Below are 20,458 nucleotides of genomic sequence, written 5' to 3' on the forward strand. Positions count from 1 at the left end.
TCTGGGTATGATAATAAAAACTCTTACTTAATGACTTAAATACATGTAGAGTCGGCAGACCAATGCTCGGCGCATACCAACGCTCGGCATATATCACGTTTCTCTGGGAATTTCTTAATATATATTTAAAATATCAGCTCTTATGAGTCCCTTTTCGTTTGTTTACATCACGCGTAATTTTATCCAAGTGCGGTTAATTTCCGGTACGGTCACGTGGTCACAGTAGAGCAGACGATGCAAGGCTAAAAGCCGTTCAGTTTTGTGTTCTCCTCTCATTAAAACAGATTTTCTGGTAAAACAGGTATTAAAAAAGTAGCTTGCAGGCCGAATTATGGAGAAAAAAACAACATTTTTCTTTTTAATTATTTTATTTCTTTATACTTAAATAAACTATAAACCCTTATCATGGCATTTTATACGGACCCATTGTACTGCACTTTTCTGTAGCTTATGCTGTCGAAGTAATTGATATACTATGTGGACTAATGACACTTTTGAAAAGATTTCCAAAAATAATGGAAATAAATCATCAAATATCATAATTTATTGATTTCTTGAAGTTAGACTCACAGAATTGTGATAAATTATCTTCAAATGAATTCCTTTATTATTGTATAAAATGTGTTTATTCAAATTATAGATGCAGAATAGAGAGAGGGGTAATTTACGTACATGTTTTATGTACTTAAAAAATCAGTTCATCAATACAACCTATGTCTTGTGTTAGATATGTCTTATACTTCATTTTAATACATAAATAGTTCAAAATTACACTTGCAGATTAATATGCCGTACGCCGAGCGTTGGTATACTTCCGCATGAACCGCACAAGTTTTACTGGTACTATTTTTAGCTCCCGCCTATTACGTCATGGTGTGACTAGAAATATGTAAACAATATGGTTGAATACTCAAAGACTGTTCTACAAACTTGCGATAAAAAAGTACGGTAAGATAATGTAAAATCAGTTTTTAGATTTAGAATATGTAGTTTTTACGCCGAGCATTGGTCTGCCCACTCTATTTGCAATTACTGTTAAACATGATTTATAAAGATTATCATACTATGCTTCTGCACATGTATCTTCAAACAATTCCAATATTTTTCTCTATGACTGATTTTGTAGATAATGTATCAGTATTTAGCCTAAGATAAAGGTTACAGAAAATCTGTTTGAACTTCATACTCCTGTCCTGAAATGTTGACTGAAAGACTGAAATGATTCACTATAAATTCAGAAGAGATGATGAATTGTTAGTTTCATATTTACTTCAAATGATTATTTATGTTGAAGATTATAATTTATAGAAAATTCATCTGAGCTTCATACTCATGTCCTGTTAATAGATTGAAATCTTTCACTGTGAACTCGGTCTCCCCCACTATGAGATGTGAGTCAGCATCCCAGTAATCAGGCCATCCCTCTGGTGGAGGTTTCATCACAATCTGTCCTACCTCACTACACTCCTCCTCTATACAGTACTGAGGATTCTCTCTTGTAGATCTCCACAGTGCCTTATATCTCTCCTTATGTTTCTCTTCTGGTTCCCTGGCTGTATAATATCCTTCATATATGAAAGTTTGTCCATACTCCACTATCTGACCTTTCTTTATCATCTTCTTAAATACCCGGCTACACCAAGCCTTTCCATCATACATGATCTTCAGACTCTCTGGATGTTTTCCCTCTATGAATAGCTTACTAACAGCTAAACCATATGTGAACCTTGACCTACGTTGTATGATGTTTTTAGGTTTCCAGCCCATCATCACTGCTCCATTTAACACAGCCAGTCTAGCATCTTCTACAAGGGCAACTCTCATATTACTGAACTCTGACTGAATTCTCTCCCTTAGATAAGGTGATTCACTGTAACCTCCAAAAAGCAGCAGTGTATTAATATTACCAGTACAATCAAGAATCTCTTTCACTAAGTTAACAATGCCATCTAATGAAGGTGTGAAGAAAATCTGCATGAGATCTTTACATATATAAAACCTAGCTTCAGTTGGATGAAATTCTAGTTTCTTAGCATAGTTTGACATTTTTATTATATCTGAAAATGTTTTCTGTCTTTGTTCTAACACATACACAAGAGCATTTTCCATTTTCAGTATTGTCATTTCCTTGTCTCCTGAAAATATCTTTTTCTGTTTTTGAAAATTATTAATTAAATCTACATAAGCTGAAGGGTAGTTTGATTGGAACTCAGTCCATACCTGCTCACCTACCAATGCTTCCATAAAGGACACAAATTCAACATCAACATCAGTCCCTCCTGCTATTTCCCCAGTTGCTCTATACACTTCCCTGAGTTTACCTTCTTCCAAAACTTCATGTACACACATATCAGATGTTCCACCACCTAGATCAGCAAGGACATATTTGAATCCAACAGGAAGTCTGTTGTCATCTACCCCTGTTTTTCCTTGACAGTAGAGAGCAGCAGCTTCTGGTTCCAGGACAAGACGCAGCTGGTTCTCTGGAATTCCAGAATCCCTGGCAGCCTCACGCATAAACTGTCGGGCAGAATCAGAAGAAATAGCTGGAATAGTAACCATCCACTGAATGCCTGATTCTGGTAAATCTATTTTGGCAAGAGATACTGCTTTCAAAGCAAGATTTTTCAAATTTTCAATAGCTGCAGAAAACACCTTCATTGCTTTAACAGGTTTTCCTGTTATGTCGTATATATCAGTATCTCGTGAAATTTTGTTTGTTTTGTAAAGTGCCATCTTGAAATGTTCTATATAAAAGTAGTTTTGTTTCACGTCTCCATGTAATTCATGATAATTTCTCTGTGCATCATATCCAAATGAATGAAAAGTTTGATCAGGATTCAGAAGAATAATGGTTGGTACCCGGTCCTCTTCGAGGAAGGTTCCGTGTTTTGCCGATGTTATTTCCTGTTCATTCCCATAAAATGAATATGCAAATCCTGAATTTGCTGTTCCAAAGTCTATTGCTATTGCAACTAAATGTCCATCAACATTATTCTGCTTATCATTTGCTGCACTATCACCATCAACGTTCTTCTGTTTATCATTTGCTGTATCGTCACCATTAGCATTTTTCTTTTTAACAGATTCTTGCTTGATTTCAAGATCAGTGAATGTACTTTTGCTAGGATTACTTCCCATGCTTTTCCACCCTAATATTTTATTGTCTCAGCTGTGATATGATTTAAATCCTCAGTTTAAGTTATTACTATCTTTTAACAAAACACAGATATTTCTACTTGCTGTAATACTCTAATGTTCAGTCTTGTAAGGCTGGTAGTTGTGATTTTACAATCCAACATTTTATCTCAGTCACAAGATAACCAACTTTACACTTTAATATTTCATTACTTTTGTACAAAGTCATACTTTCTTCTAACAGTATATTTCATTGGGTTAATGCAGAAAGTAGACAATGCCTTCTTTATTCATATGCAGATGTCTCCTTTCTGCATTAACCCCACAATTTGTAAATCCAGGTGAAAATTTAACCCTTAACTACATAAAACAGAAGCATAACACTGATAAGGGATAACCAATAACCAATAGTCTACATATTGCTGATAACTGGATAGTCTTAACTGAACAAGATAGTTGACATTATTATGTGATTACATACACACTTATTAAACAATATCATTATTTTAGTATTTTCGGTGAGTTGACATTATTTTTATCAATACAAAATTTTAGGAAATCAAATTCTCTTTCCAATGGCACTAAATTCATTACAGTTTCTCTCTGTGTTTCTAACATATAAACTGCTAAAGTAAGTGAAATATATTTTCTTTACTTGGGCTAAACATTAAAATATTTTTAGATAATACTACAAACTTTATTGCTGCACAATGGTCAGCACATCATGGGTCACTTTCTCTGCAAATAACTCTTGGGGTGTCATAAAATATTCAGAAGCCACGGTGACCAAGTTTTCATAAAGATAGAGTCATAAATGTGGCCTCTACACTGTTAACAAGCTTTTCCTTTGATCTGTGAGGTGACCTAGGTTTTGACCCATATGATCCAGTTTCGAACAGGGCCTGTGAATCATAAAGATAAACATTCTGAACAAGTTTCATAAAGATAGTGTCATAAATATGGCCTCTACAGTGTAAACAAGATTTTCCTTTGAACTGGGCGGGTGACCAACTTTTTTACCCATATTTTGACCCAGTTTTAAACTTGGCCTAGGAATCATTCAGATAAACATTCTGACTATGTTTCATGAAGATAGGGTCATAAATGTGGCCTATAAAGTATTAACAAACTTTTCCTTTGATTTGACTGTGTGACCTAGTTTTCATTCCCATATGACCCAGTTTTGAATTTGGTACAGGTATCATAAAGATAAACATTCTGATCAAGTTTCATGAAGATAGGCTCATAAATGTGGCTTCTAAGGTGTTAACAAGCTTTTCCTTTGATTTGACCTGGTGACCTGGTTTCTGACCCCACATGACCAAGTTTCGAACTTGGCCAAAGAGATAATCAAGATAAACTTTCTGTGCAAGTTTGTATCAAATCATAGCATTAAAAAACTCCAAAAAAGGGCCAAAACAGAAAAAGTTGACCCTTTCAGGGGCATTAACTCTAGAACCCATGAAGGAATCTAGCTGTTTTTCGAAAGGAACGAAGATCTTATTGTGCCTTAGGTTGTGTGTAAGTGTGGTTAAAACCAAATGTTAAATGCCTTTTCTATTGTAAGGTAAAAATATAACAAATTTTGGCTTTTTCAAGGATCAATCAGGGGCCATTACTCTGGAACTTATGTCTGGATCTGACAGATTCATCATGGGATCCAAAATCTATTGTTGTTCAAGATATTTTGCAAGTTTGTATCAAATCAAACCATAAATGAAGTCCCTATATATATGGCTGCAAGCCAAAATAGCAAATTTCGGCCCTTTAAGAGGCCATAACTCTGAAACCAATGAAGGGATCTGGCCGGTTTTCACAAGGAACCAAGATAATTATTATGCCAATACAAGTTGTGTTAAAGACTGCTTTAAATCAATTGCAAAATGTATGTTCACAAAAAGATGTGGATGAACGATGGACGAAAGTCAATCACAAATGCTCACCATGTCCCTATATGACAGGTGAGCTAAAAAGTGCATCAAAACTTTATCCAAGGTGTAAAAATGTAACTGAATGCAGATGCCAGGTTGAGTAGGATAGCTCTCCATATACATTGTATAGTTGAGGTAATAATGTCACCATCACATTCAATTCACACACATTTTCAACAGCTAAACAGGAGAAAATTCAAGGTGAACTCACCATCTCTGTATCTGCTAAATAGTATACACTGAGCCTTCAATATAAGCACTATATTCTGTGGGTCAGGACCATCAGTAATTTTGGATTTACTACACAGGAATTCATACGCTTTGTTCACTTTCTCAAACATTTCCTGAAAATGAGAAAAACAAAGGCAAATTAACAATTTTTGATTTAATTACAATCTAGTTTTACACCAATATTGTTTATCTTGTATTTAATTTGTTTTTAAATCAAATTTAGCAGAACTTGCACAAGTAGTCGTATTAGACAAGCAATTGCTTTAAGCAGCTAGTCAGCTATCTTCCAAAGAAAATTCAGCAAATTAAAACCATAGGGTATTGTGCTTGATTTCTTTAAAGTTTGATTTGATAAAATAATGGGAATCTATGTGAAATCCCAATTTTGATGACACTTTCTTGACTAGAATTTTTTATTCTACAATGTAGATTTTAAAAAGACTTCTTACAATCATAAATAAACTTACAGTCTATATTGAGAAATAAACTGTGTATGACCTATATTGAGAAATAAACTGTGTATGACCTTATCCTTGTTTTTGAGATATTTTCCCATGATTTTTTGTCACTGCTTGGTTTTTAAAACGTGCAGAACAATGTTCTAATTAATTGTACTGTTTTGAAGTCCAAAATATATAAGTTTTAAGTCCAAGAGAGGCGACATTACTCAAGACAAAATTATCAGACATGAAGATATGATCATATGTGTATGTCCATTTCATGTTGATTTACTCCAGGTTTCATTTAATTCAAATGGAAACTGTAGGAGAAACCTAGTACATAAGAAAGTGTAACAGACAGATGGAATGATGGACATTTCAATCACGACTGGGTTTTCCACACTAAGGGCATATACAAAACACTTGTGAGAGAGAGAATGATAAAGCATCTAATTTAAAAAACATTTATGTTAAAGGCTACAACACTGAACTAGGACTTACTCTGCCCTCAGGATTTTTATCAGGATGGTATTTCTGGGCCAGCCGGAAATATGCTTTCCTCACTTTACTTTCTTCATGTCTGAAATAACATTCTAACATAAGTAGCAATTCTTATATCATCACAACAACAGTATGTTAACATCACCTTGACATGATATTTAGCGACATGTATGCATCTAACAATAGCGCTTTCAAATTTGTTAAAGATTTTCATTTAATTCCATGTTTAAAATGAAAGGTCACATAGCACAACTGTCTTGATTAATTTATACATATATTATACCGAGTTGGTTATTTATTCAGAATAATTTACTATCATTTTCTTGGCAAGAAGTTTTACCATTTACCGACCATTTGGCACCATGCATACACGGAGAAACAGTTCTATCATATCTGATTTACATTTTAGAATAAGCCCGCCCGCTTAGCTCAGTAGGTAAGAGCGTTGGTCTATGGATCGCGGGGTCGCGAGTTCGATCCTCAGGCGGGGCCGTATGTTCTCCGTGACTATTTGATAAACGACATTGTGTCTGAAATCATTAGTCCTCCACCTCTGATTCATGTGGGGAAGTTGGCAGTTACTTGCGGAGAACAGGTTTGTACTGGTACAGAATCCAGGAACACAGGTTAGGTTAACTGCCCGCCGTTATATAACTGAAATACTGTTGGAAAACGGCGTTAAACCCAAAACAAACAATTTAGAATCAAAATAATATAAAGCAAACCCATGTCTGAACACTATTTATACACTCAGGCAGTTATACATCATTCACAGTAAATTAACATGGGTTGCATCCTCATGCAATTATTAAGCTGGCATATAACTGCCCATCGTGCGTAAATAAGAGTTAAAACACATGTTTGCTATAAATAATTTCTTAATCAAACAAAGCAATTTAAAATTCAAACCAGTGTGAAACTAGTGACTGGTGTCTGACTGGTGTCAGCAACCTTAACCACTCGGGCATGGATGCCCCTCTTTAAAAGATTAAATCAAGCTATACCTGAATATTCGAATACATTCTTTGAAAAGAACAATACATACCCTCCATCACCTGTTTTAAGATTGAGCACCTGGTATGCCTCCTCTATAGACATGGTGGACGGTTTCTTCTCTACCTCCTTCTTCCACGCTTCTAAAATATCCTTCAATAGTCTCACCTGCAGAACAAACCGAATCAGTAGAGTTTTAAACAAGCTCAAAGCATTCCACTCAATCCTGTTTTTAATATATAGGTATTTGTGTGTATTTACAAATGTAAATATATAAGAATGTTTAAACTTAATAAAAGTGATATCCATGTATGCTATAGAATACCAGTTTACAAAACAAGTTATCTGAAATGTATTCTAGAATGATTCGAACTGTAAAGCTAGCAGTATGAAGAAAGCATGAAAAACTAAACTTCAATGCAAAACTCCAAAAATCCATTAAAATCAAGGAATACATCAAATATTTGATGGCCTATGCTATTATAGTAGTCTCTAGATAAAGAGCAAGACATAAAAGACTCGTTTGTGGCAATTTTACAGGCAATAAGGACTTGTTAACTATGTATTGCTGGCAGACTTACCAGATCTTTGTCTGGTCTGGGAATGATTTTTGTGTAGGTTTAATGTAACATTGGCACATTTAGCTCACAAGACCATTTCAAGCCTTAGGTGAAGGAGGAAGACCCCAGGTGCCTTTCTGAGCATTGTTTCAAGCATGGGTGAATACCTGGGTTGAACCACCGACCTTCCATAAGCCAGCTGGATGGCTTCCTCATCAAAAGAATTCAAAATCCAAAGCAAGCTTTAAAACCCATATTGATAACTGTCAAGTCAAGTGCTTAAAAGTCAGTGATCTTATCCATTCGGCCACTGAGGCTGACTTTGGTAGTATCAAAAAGAAATAATGTATCTTACAGAAATGCTCATGTTTAAGCTGTGTATTTTTTATCACTGGAATTGACCACTAACACAAATACTTACCGGATCTTTAATGGGCCAGTCTGGGAATTTGGTTGTATCACAGAGATGCTTTAAGTAGTATATATTACAGAAGAGCTCATGTTCGAGCTGTGGGTAGTTTATCACAGGTATAGGACAGTACTGGTACAGTGCTCGCGTGTTACTCATAAGTCGAGGTGAAAAGTCAACAAGGTGTGACGCTATCTTCTCTATCATCATACGTCTGTAAATCACAAGAAAAACAAGTTCATTTCAACAACATTTTAAGCAGTTTCAAATAATCTGAAAAACACTAAGATATCATCTATTTTCTGAGCATGAAATTTGGTGGTATCGGCCAAAACAGCTATTTCAAGGAAATATGAATTTGTGGATTTAAGCTTTAATTGCAATTGTTCAATAGAATTAGAATTAATATTATGGATCGACACAACCATAATGATTTCACTGATGTTATGCAAACACATGATTTTTTCTAAACTGACAAAGTTACTGATCTTATTTCCTACTCTAAGAAGTTCCAACCAACTTCTTTTCAAGTAAATTACAAAACTATTTTTTAAGACATAAAATGTAAAGACCTACAAGATGAGCAACCTTTGAACATACAGGCTATGATTAGTTAGTATTGTGCAAGCACTTTATTTCAATTTCAATACCAAACATAATATTATGGTTAAACAACTTCCAACATTATAATTCATATCCAAGAGCCTCTGTAGCTTCAATAACTGCAGGTAACTAATTATAGATTAAGTCCTGGTTTTAAATTCTCAGAAAAAATCTTATATTTAAACAGTTTACTCTTTAGACCATTCTTTATCAGTAAAAAACAAACTTCAATGGAAACATTTTCCTTTAATTCATTGCAGGAAATATACCCTTCTCAACAATATGTTTTCAAACCTCATTTCAGCATTCCAAATTGCCTCAGGCGTGTCAAACTCCCCGAGGAAAATCTGAGCAAATTTTTCAGCTGAGTAGTTCTCTAGGTAACACACCATGGCTTCTGGTAAGATGTGGCCTAACACACTCCGTGACATCAAGTCCGAGCTCTGGTTCTGTAGGAGACAATGATTTGTCAGCATAAAATCTAAACTTCTCACATTTTTTTTCCTCAAACTGTTCATACTTGTCAGGATTAGTCAGTAAAGTGACCAGTATAACAGTAATTTGTCACATTTTATCAATGATGTATATGCTTGTCAGAATTTTTAAGCAAAAGTGAACCAATTTGTCAGAATTTGAAAACCTGTAAATAGCAGTTATGAGAAAAGAATTTATAAATATAAACAAACTGTAAGCTCAGCAAAATGAAGTGCTTCTGAATTTTCATGTACTTAGCCATATTTTGCCCTTAGGTAATGATTATGTTATTATGGAACTTAAAGCTGATGGCAAACTATTTGTGTCTTATAGATGCAAACAGCAAAAGTGACCTACCTCGTCTGATCTGAATGCTTGTTTCACATGCGTATACTTCAGGAATCTTGCAATGGGTAACACGTTTGAGCCGGTATACATCATAATGAAGAAGAATACTCCAGTCAAATAAAGCCGGGAAACATTTGGATTGTCAGCCATAATTTCATACACCAAACAGGCTACTTTTTCAACCAGGATGGGGTCAAAAGTCAACAACAACTGTAAACACAAAGATCATAATTATGGCAATGATTTCAACATTTTACAGGACAAATTCTTACAGATCTTTTACATAAGCTAAGTAAAGGCCTTTGAACGTGTTTATCATGAAAATAACACTATATAATCTGGTAAAATATTTGGTATAATGTTCTGAAAGATTCTGACTCATCATTAACATTGCTGCATTCACACCTTAACAATTCCTAATAAAACAATTCACTGAACAAAAATTAAATGATCAACAAAAAAAATCCTAATGAACACATAAAATTCCTATTTATTGGATCTTTAATATTTTAAATCCACCGATTCCTGCCCCCAAGAAATAGCCACCTTGGCAAAAATCAAGTAATTTTCTGCCAACAAAATAAAAATATTTTTTAGCCTATATCTTCAAAATATCTTCTTTTCTGGTATCAAAATTGACTCACAAAGACAAAAGACAGACGTTCTTGTACAACATGATGAAGATACATGGGGTCAGTTAGACAAGAAATAGACATACCTGTTTTACATGAGGAAGACACATGAGGTTTCTAAGACAAGAGATACAGACATAACTGTGTAACATAGGGAAGACACATTCACTAACTAAGGTAAGATACATAGACATACCTGTGTAACATAGGGAAGACACATTGACTAAGACAAGAGATATAGACATAACTGTGTAACATAGGGAAGACACACTGACTAAGGTAAGAGATATAGACATAACTGTGTAACATAGGGAAGACACATTGACTAAGACAAGAGATATAGACATAACTGTGTAACATAGGGAAGACACACTGACTAAGGTAAGAGATATAGATATAACTGTGTAACATAGGGAAGACACACTGACTAAGACAAGAGATATAGACATAACTGTGTAACACAGGGATGACACACTGACTAAGGTAAGAGATATAGACATAACTGTGTAACATAGGGAAGACACACTGACTAAGACAAGAGATATAGACATAACTGTGTAACATAGGGAAGACACACTGACTAAGGTAAGAGATATAGACATAACTGTGTAACACAGGGATGACACACTGACTAAGGTAAGAGATATAGACATAACTGTTTAACATAGGGAAGACACATTGACTAAGGTAAGACATAACTGCACTTCAGAAAGAGATAAACATACCTGTACAACATGGGGAAGACACATGGGGTAACTAAGACAAGAGCTATAGACACATTGACTAAGATAAGAGATATCGTATAGACATAACTTCACTAAAGAAAGAGATAAACCTACCTGTACAACATGGGGAAGACACATGGGGTCAGAGAGGTTTCTTTTAATTCTTGGAAGAGGTCTCACTATAGCACCATCTACATCTCTGAAATATATAGAATTTTATCTCTTCTTTTGGTTTAAAAGTCATGCAACTGGTCATGGCCAGACAAAAACAATCCTACCTTAACACTACAGGAAGGCCTATCCCCCACTCCTATTCTCCTCTAGCGATCAAACACTAATAAGCACCTGCTAGCAAAGCAAATAGTTTCATAATTTGAGAGCTTCAGCATCAAAATTGAGTAATTTTTAACAATAATCAGCTTGTGAACTGTCAATACTGAAAGATAACTTTCAGCATATATCAAGAACCACTGGCAAAGAAAAGCTCAAAATTAAACTGGAAAAAAACAACGTTTGTTCAATTTGTATGGTGTCAAACTTTCGATTGAACAATAAAACCCAAGCTACATTAATGTTTCACATCTTCCTGTTGAACTTACCTACTGGGGTAGTATTCACACATTTTAATGAACATATTTAGTATAAGACATCCTAGATCACTTTCATTCATAACTGCTTGACCAGTGGCTAGCAGAGTCCATTTCAACTGTGGCACAGACTGTAATGGGCGCCATCCATCCATTCCCTGGGCCCAGCATCGGGTTTTGGCATGGACAATTCCCTCATCATAAAATCTCTTTAGCTGAAAAAGAAACATGAGCAAAATCAATGGCAGAATATTTTGTGGACAATTTATATTTTCTGAAGTTTTGTGAAATTTCTATTTTTTTGTTATGTGTTAAGTCAACTAAAAGATTCACACCTACGATGTAATCGGATTTATGCCATACCACTTTTTACCAGCTTGAAGGCATTGGTTGGCACCCTTATATAACCACTGATCTTTCCCTGGACAGCTTACATGAGACCTGAGCAGTACAACTGAACCCTAAAGCATATACAGTTGGAATGCGACATCTCAAATTCAAATGATTCAAGAGTTTTACATTTTAAGTTCATTTTAAAATGTTTTGTGTATGTGTTTTCAGAATGGGATTTGAAAATGTCTTTAAGATAGTCGGAATTTTGAGATAACAGAGACTGAGTTTCAACTGTATATCACACATTCAAAGATCTGATAACAATTAAATTGGATCACTAAGAAAGTACCAAATTTAAAGTATCAAACAAACCTCTTCATAACTATATGGTCCCAGCCGTTCTTTATCTTTATTCCCATAATACCATTCTTTCTCGCTTTCTCGTTTCATGTCTGCTCCTGCCTCTATCACATTTGTCTGTAGTGGAACTGTTGCCCGGGTGATATGTAAATGAGCTAAGGTCAGGAGGTCAACTAAAGTTTTGATTCCATTGGCGTCCATAATTTCTTTGACATTTCTCTGTAAAAGACAGTCCAATTGTGTTTAATAAACATTTCACAGAAAAATTTGTATTTCAAACTTAATACATATATTATGTATAATTAATGAAAACTGTTTTTATTTTGGTAAGGTGCAAATGAAAACCTGAATAGAACCACAAACCTTGCATATTTTGAAGCCAACTACCTAAATCACTCGACCACAAAGGACCCTTATAATCTTTGCTTTTTTTGAAGTTTTTTTTTATCTAAGATCAATTTCGAGGAAACTAACAGCCTTTATGTATAAGTGACTTGATAAAATTACCGCATATTTACTCAAAGCTCTTGGATGCAGGCAATCTTTTATCATTATAGTGTTTACTTACAGGATGTAGAATGAGTTTGTTGAGAAACATGACCAGTCTGTCTCTTTCCAACTTGTCTGTACACTGAAAATATAAAATATAGACACATAGTTACATAGAGACTGTCCTTAATTTTACTCTTGTAACAATAAATTCGGGTCAGTTAACTAACCAGGGTTCTTGCATGTCAGCGACTGGGGCGAAATAGTCACTCCGAAACTTCAGACTTTGCTCAAGTCTAACCTCAAAGCAAAATTAAGGCTGCCCTTTTTTTTAATCCTTACTTAAAACTACCGCAACTTGGACTGTTGACAATTCGAACTGTGTCAAAATCAGTTGAAATCACCCCAATTACACGCCAATAGCATGATTTAAGCTCCGCCTACTTCAGGTACTTAAGACATTTTTGCAAGAAGAGTGAAAGCTAATAAAATCATCACATACATCAGAGGCTATTATACCTGGCCAATTAGTGGCATGGTTACATCTTTAACACTTTGCGTTTGTCAACATCAGCGAAAGCAAAAACAGTGTTTTGTAAACAAGTTGTTCATAAAACAAGAGAGCAATTTGTATTGCTACACAACTATTTTTTCTCCATAGTGAAAGTGTTCCTGGATTCTGTACCAGAACTAACCTGTTCTCCTCAGGTGAATGCCAACTCATCCACAAGAATCCAAAGTGGATGATGACTGATTTCAGATACAATGTCTTATCAAACTGTCACAGAAAACATTGACAAAGGGATGAAACTTTGTTGTCCAAAGTGCTCCTATTAGAACCAGCAAATTATATCAAACATATTGGCAAACCTATATCACATGTTACTATCAAACACTACACCACTTTTTGATGCATTTGTTTTTAAGCTCCTTACCAAGCACCATTAATTATACATGTATATTCTATGTGCTACCCACCCTTTCTAGCATGCCGACTATATATCTGGTATCGTTGAAAGCACCAATTTCATCATGACATCTGCCATACACTATTGTCATTGCTTGTAGACACATACACTTCATGTTGATTTTTGGGGTCAACAAAAACCGGTGGTAGAGATCATTGAAAAACTCGTACCTGTAATACATGAATCATGCATAATAAGCAATATCTCTTCTTTTCAGTATAAAAATGCGTTTTATATCAAATTCAAAACTTCTCATACAAAAATATGTAGTTTGGCCAAAATTTCCATTCAAGCTGAAAGCATCTGTTTTATTACATTACATTACAACCCCTCTATAGGGACGTCAATGGGAAAATTAAATGCATCTGAAGTAGAGAGAAAACTTTCATTTGACCTGGTTGACCTTTGTAGGGAGATATTTGCTGTATAGAGAGCTTTCTTAAGGTAGTTCTGTACCTTCAGAACAAATTCTACAATGTAGAATTTGAGTAAACCTTGATTTTTTTTGGAAAATTTCAGGTCATACTGAATACACTGGGCAAAAAAGGATGGATACTGTATGCTCAATCTTTTTGCTAGGCAGATTACACAAATTTGGACCCATACAAGCTTTTATGATGAAAAGCTTCTATGGGAAATTCACAAGTTTGATGATTGTGAATTGGGGCCAGTGCAATGTAAATCAATGTGGCCACTGGGTTCACCTAAAACATAGCACACCTACATAAGTGGTTAGAAGAAATGACAAGTTCTTCTGCCCATGCCACAGCAGTATAAACTTTAATTAATAAACTATGCTGATTCATATGTAAATATTTGTTTATTGTTGGACAGTTTAATTTACTGTTGAAAAAAAAACAACACTTTATTATGAAAATATTAACACTCCTGAACATAAATATGTGACACAACTTCCAGAATTTCAACACAATGTATGTTTTCAGTCAACCGCCGAAAACTTGTTTGTTATCAATCTACCATTGCACTGGTGACCAAGATTAAAACAACCTTTTTTTTGTAATAAATGGAAACATGGAGAGTCAGAGACAGTTAAAATAATATAGGTAAGTAGATTTTAACTAATTTCACATGTTTTCTATTTCAAGTGTTAATATTTTATGATATTTGATGGGCCAATTTTCTGCAAGTTTCGTAAGTTCTATAAAAAAAACTTGTTAGACCATCATATAAGGAACAATGGTGCATGCTGATAAGTGATAAAATGCTTACGATCGTTTTATTGCACTAACTTCTTCTGATTCATTTTCATCTTCTTCTAACAGCAGACGTAAATAATAATCACCTGGAGTGGATAAAAATAACTTGATTCTGAATTGTTCATTGCAACTGAAATATTTCAACAAGTTCTAGATTAATGCGAGTTATAGCTTTGGAACTTTTAGTTAAGACTGTGATTTTGAAATATAGAATTAAACTTGGAAGAGAAATGACAAAAAAAAGTTATTTCATAACAATTTTTTTCATACTTCTGTAGTCTCTAGAGGATGGTCAGTACCATACTAAAGTGAAATGTCAAATATGTAAAGTGACATACATTTTCTAAGATAGAAGTACAGTTGAAACGATACCTTAAATTCGCTTATCTCAAAATTCCACCTATCTCGAAGATATTTTCAAATCCAATCCCAAAAACACAGGCGCAAAATATCATTTTAAGTCAAACTTTAAGTTATCTTGCAGTAAAATGCTAAATCCATTGGAGTCTGAAATATCGAGTTTCAACTGTAAATCATACATGTGATCTCCCAAGCGGGAGGGTCAAAATCCCGATTTTTTCACCTTGCCTCCCGTCTCCCGACCAAAACCACATTTCTCCCGCTTTTCAAAAAAAAATATAAAAAAATCGATCAGTATTATGACGGGGTTGATAATTACCGAGGAGTGTTTTTTTTTTTACACAATAAATCAAAGTGTCACCGACTGTTTGTCACTGATTATACACGTTTGACACACATGTAGCTGGAGGAAAGAGTTGTTTTTCATGGGTAAATTATTAATTGTTTGTTTTGATAAGGGATTAGACAAGTAGGGCCTTTTCCACCTGTCTCACTGGGCCGAATATTGGCCCATTTTCAATGCCAATTAGGCTCCATTTTTTACCAATTTGAAGCAAAAAACTCCCAGTCATAAGAAATAATTCACAACTGAAATGAATTTTGTTCGGTAATAAAATCAGATAAATAATTGTTGGAAAAACCAACCCATTACTATTTTCAGAACAGATGTGTTCTTTCCCCTTATGCAGTTACGCCATTTTCTTCCAATGTTTACCAATTTAATTTGCTACTAAAATTGGACTTATTTCATTGAAATTTGATGAAAACACGCACTCATTTATTTGATAACATCAATCTACATTACATTGGTAAGGGTAAATACATGTTGATGCAGTTCTGTTTTCTATTTTTCATGTCAAAATCATCAGTATTTTTATACGAAAGTGGGTGGGGGTAAGGAATTTACATAATTTCTGAGTAGTGTTCAGACCAATTTAGATTTTTCTTTTCTTTTTAGTCCTCGAGTAAAATAATGTTAATGCATGTTCACCACCATTTCAGTCCTAAATTGAGACTTTATTTCTACAAATTTAATCTGTTAAGAAAATTTAAAGTTAGAACAAGAGGGAGCTTATGTAAGACAGCATGCTCGACTTTTCTCAGTGATTGACTCTGAATTAAAGCTTTGTCAGTAAAAGAGGCAATTAAAGCTTTGCCAGTAGAAGGGGCACAATAGTCAATAGCTTTGAATGTAACAGAGATATTAGACATTACATAAAACTTCTAACAAAAAAATAAGTTAAAAAGTGGCATAACTCTGTCAGAATTCAAATCAAGAGTTATGAGGATTGTTTCTTCTGGTGTAGACTTATATATGTTAATGTGTGGCCAGAAATGTTGGATTTTGTCTCTGAGTTATGTGTCCGCGCGCTTAATTTATGTCGATAAAAAACCTCCAGTTTTGAAACCCCAACTCCAGCTGAAAAATGGCAAACCTCCAGTTCTGGGATTCTGAACTTATCACATGTATGTGTAAATACATTTTCCTATAAACTTGAAAAAACTGTAAATGGCTATTGCATAAATTAAAACCAGAACTTAAAGAGGAGCAACATATTCATAAGCTTTAGAACACCAAAAACTTGATATACGAAATAACACTGTATACCTATTTTGATTTCATCAGATAGACAATGGTATTGCACTTCAAATTCCTGATGATTCCATCCAATAATACAGTTAGAGCCCAGCTCTTTGTCCACATTGAATGCTCTCATCTCATTCTCAAATGCCTCCCTTAACTCCTCCCGCGTCTGAAACAGAACACAGACAGCATAATATACTGTGTCTATGTGTAAATAAGGCATACAAGGCACATTCATCAACATTTGAAGTCTGAAATTCAAACATTGATTACAAAAACTGGATTTTCATTTTGATCTGACACAGACTGTAATAACAAATCTTTGATCTGACAAAGACAGTAACAAATCTTTGATCTGACAAAGACTGTAACAAATCTTTGATCTGACAAAGACTGTAACAAATCTTTGATCAATGCATCTTTGATCTGACACAGACTGTAACAAATCTTTGATCAATGCATCTTTGATCTGACACAGACTGTAACAAATCTTTGATCTAATAAAAAGTGTAACAAATCTTTGATCAGTAGTGCATCTTTGATCTGACAAAGACTGTAACAAATCTTTGATCAATGCATCTTTGATCTGACACAGACTGTAACAAATCTTTGATCTAATAAAAAGTGTAACAAATCTTTGATCAGTAGTGCATCTTTGATCTGACAAAGACTGTAACAAATCTTTGATCAATGCATCTTTGATCTGACAGAGACTGTAACAAATCTTTGATCTAACAAAGACTGTAACAAATCTTTGATCAATGCATCTTTGATCTGACAAAGACTGTAACAAATCTTTGATCAATGCATCTTTGATCTGACAAAGACTGTAACAAATCTTTGATCAATGCATCTTCAGTCTGACAAAGACTGTACCAAACCTTTATCTGACAAAGACTGTAACAAATCTTTGATCAATGCATCTTTGATCTGACATAGACTGTAACAAACCTTTGATCTGACAAAGACTGTAACAAATCTTTGATCAATGCATCTTTGATCTGACACAGACTGTAACAAATATTTGATCTGACAAAGACTGTAACAAATCTTTGACCAATGCATATTTTTTTGATCTGACAAAGACTTTGACAAATCTTTGATCTGACAAAGACTGTAACAAATCTTTGATCAATGCATCTTTGATCTGACACAGACTGTAACAAACCTTAGATCTGACAAATCTTTGACCAATGCATCTTTGATCAGACACAGACTGTAACAAACCTTTGATCTGACAACGACATTACAAATCTTTGATCTGACACAGACTGTAATGAATCTTTGATCAATGCATCTTTGATCTGACACAGACTGTAACAAACCTTTGATCTGACAAAGACATTACAAATCTTTGATCTGACACAGACTGTAACAAACCTTAGATCTGACAAATCTTTGATCAATGCATTTTTGATCAGACACAGACTGTAACAAACCTTTGATCTGACAAAGACATAACAAATCTTTGATCTGACAAAGACTGCAATGAATCTTTGGTCAATGCATCTTTGATCTGACACAGACTGTAACAAACCTTTGATCTGACAAAGACTGTAACAAATCTTTGATGAATGCATCTTTGATCTGACACAGACTGTAACAAATCTTTAATCAATGCATCATTGATCTGACATAGACTGTAACAAACCTTTGATCTGCCAAAGACTGTAACAAATCTTTGATCAATGCATCTTTGATCTGACAAAGACTGTAACAAATCTTTGATCAATGCATCTTTGATCTGACAAAGACTGTAACCAATCTTTGATCAATGCATCTTTGATCTGACAGAGACTGTAACAAACCTTTGATCTGACAAAGACTGTTACAAATCTTTGATCAATGCATCTTTGATCTGACAAAGACTGTAACCAATCTTTGATCAATGCACCTTTGATCTGACAGAGACTGTAACAAATCATTGATCTGACAAAGACTGTAACAAACCTTTGATCTGACAAAGACTGTATTAAATCTTTGATCAATGAATCTATGATTTGACACAGACTGTAACAAATCTTTGATCAATGTATCTATGATCTGACAAAGACTGTAACAAATCTTTGATCAATGCATCTATGATCTGACAAAGACTGTAACAAATCTTTGATCAATGCATCTATGATTTGACACAGACTGTAACAAACATTTGATCTGACACAGACTGTAACAAATCTTTGATCTGACAAAGTCAGGTTGTGAAAAAACTTTGCAAGAATCTTCTTCCTGCAGCTACTGCTACAGAATACCTTTGCAAACTAAATATTTGCTGTTCTTTCTGATATGTCCAAGTTTTAGACTAACACTGACAAATATGGAACCTGATGTGAAAGCATTCATCTATTTTTTCAGTTATATAATAAGCTGGTATGTACAGAAAACAAGAAGGTCATGATGACCCTGGATCGCTCACCTGAGTAATATGAGCTACACATTACAAATGTCAAACTGATGATAAAATATTAAGAAAGTCAGTAGGTCACATTCATGGTCAATGAAATTCAGTTTTGCAATTTGTGTGCAAAACTGTGTATGTCATCAATATTTCAAGGCTGTATCTTAAAAACAAGAAAGTAGGTCAGTAGGTCAAGGTCACAATCAAGTGACATCATATTACTTGGAGTCATCAGGTAATTATAATTAAGCAGTCTTGGAAATAGGACCAGATGATTTTTTAAGTATTTTTCCTATATTACTCACATAATAACTAAGTGACCCCAGGGTGGGGCCTCTTTTAACCCAAGGGGCATAATTTGAACAATTTTGGTAGAGGACTACTAGACAATGCATCATACAAAATATCAAAAGCCTAGGTCATATGGTTTCAGATAAGAAGATTTTTAAAGCTTTTTCCTATATAAGTCTATATAAAACTTGGGACCCCCAGGGCAGGGCTTCTTTTCACCCAAGGTGTACAACTTGAACAATTTTGGTTGAGGACCATAAGACAATGCTACAAACCAAATATCAAAAGTCTAAGTGTTGTGGTTTCAGACAAGAAGATTTTTAAACTTTTTTCCCATGTAAGTCTATATAAAACTTGGGACCCCCGAGGCGGGGCCATATTTGACCCTAGGGGGGTAATTTGAACAATCTTGGTAGAGGACCACTAGATATGCTACATACCAAATATCAAAGCCCTAGGCCATGTGGTTTTGTACAAGAAGATTTTCAAAGTTTTCCTAAATAAGTCTATATAAACCATGTGACCCCCGGGAGGGGCCATATTTGACCCTAGGGGGATAATTTGAACAATTTTGGTAGAGGACCACTAGATGATGCTACACACCAGATATCAAAGCCCTAGGCCCTGTGGTTTTGGACAAGAAGATTTTAAAAGTTTTTCCTTTCGGTTGCCATGGCAACCAGAGTTCTGCATGGAATTAAATTCTTTGAACAATTTTGAAAGGAAGCCACCCAAGGATCATTCCTGTGAAGTTTGGTGTAATTCTGCCCAGTGGTTTTCAAGAAGAAGATTTTTTTAGAAATTGTTGACGGATGACGCACGACGGACTACAGACATCAAGCAGTCACAATAGCTCACCTTGTCGCTTCGTGACAGGTGAGCTAA

General features: G+C 34.7%; 1 protein-coding gene across 2 annotated transcripts in view; it reads right to left on the reverse strand.

Moving 5' to 3' along the window:
* Nucleotides 1-20,458, reverse strand: part of LOC123538136 (dnaJ homolog subfamily C member 13-like) — a 113,755-nt gene that overhangs the window by 49,587 nt on the left and 43,710 nt on the right. For both annotated transcript variants that reach the window (XM_053530488.1, XM_053530487.1), the window contains exons 23-35: nucleotides 16,909-17,053; nucleotides 14,953-15,025; nucleotides 13,733-13,892; nucleotides 12,834-12,896; nucleotides 12,278-12,484; nucleotides 11,585-11,787; nucleotides 11,100-11,184; nucleotides 9,638-9,838; nucleotides 9,101-9,255; nucleotides 8,216-8,417; nucleotides 7,287-7,402; nucleotides 6,242-6,320; nucleotides 5,281-5,413 (exon numbers count right to left, since the gene is read on the reverse strand). In XM_053530488.1, coding sequence (XP_053386463.1) covers nucleotides 5,281-5,413; nucleotides 6,242-6,320; nucleotides 7,287-7,402; nucleotides 8,216-8,417; nucleotides 9,101-9,255; nucleotides 9,638-9,838; nucleotides 11,100-11,184; nucleotides 11,585-11,787; nucleotides 12,278-12,484; nucleotides 12,834-12,896; nucleotides 13,733-13,892; nucleotides 14,953-15,025; nucleotides 16,909-17,053 — 1,822 coding nt within the window. The remainder of the gene's footprint in view (nucleotides 1-5,280; nucleotides 5,414-6,241; nucleotides 6,321-7,286; nucleotides 7,403-8,215; nucleotides 8,418-9,100; nucleotides 9,256-9,637; nucleotides 9,839-11,099; nucleotides 11,185-11,584; nucleotides 11,788-12,277; nucleotides 12,485-12,833; nucleotides 12,897-13,732; nucleotides 13,893-14,952; nucleotides 15,026-16,908; nucleotides 17,054-20,458) is intronic.

Source organism: Mercenaria mercenaria, chromosome 18 (genome assembly GCF_021730395.1).
Source record: "Mercenaria mercenaria strain notata chromosome 18, MADL_Memer_1, whole genome shotgun sequence".
Classification (NCBI taxonomy): Eukaryota; Metazoa; Mollusca; class Bivalvia; order Venerida; family Veneridae; genus Mercenaria; species Mercenaria mercenaria.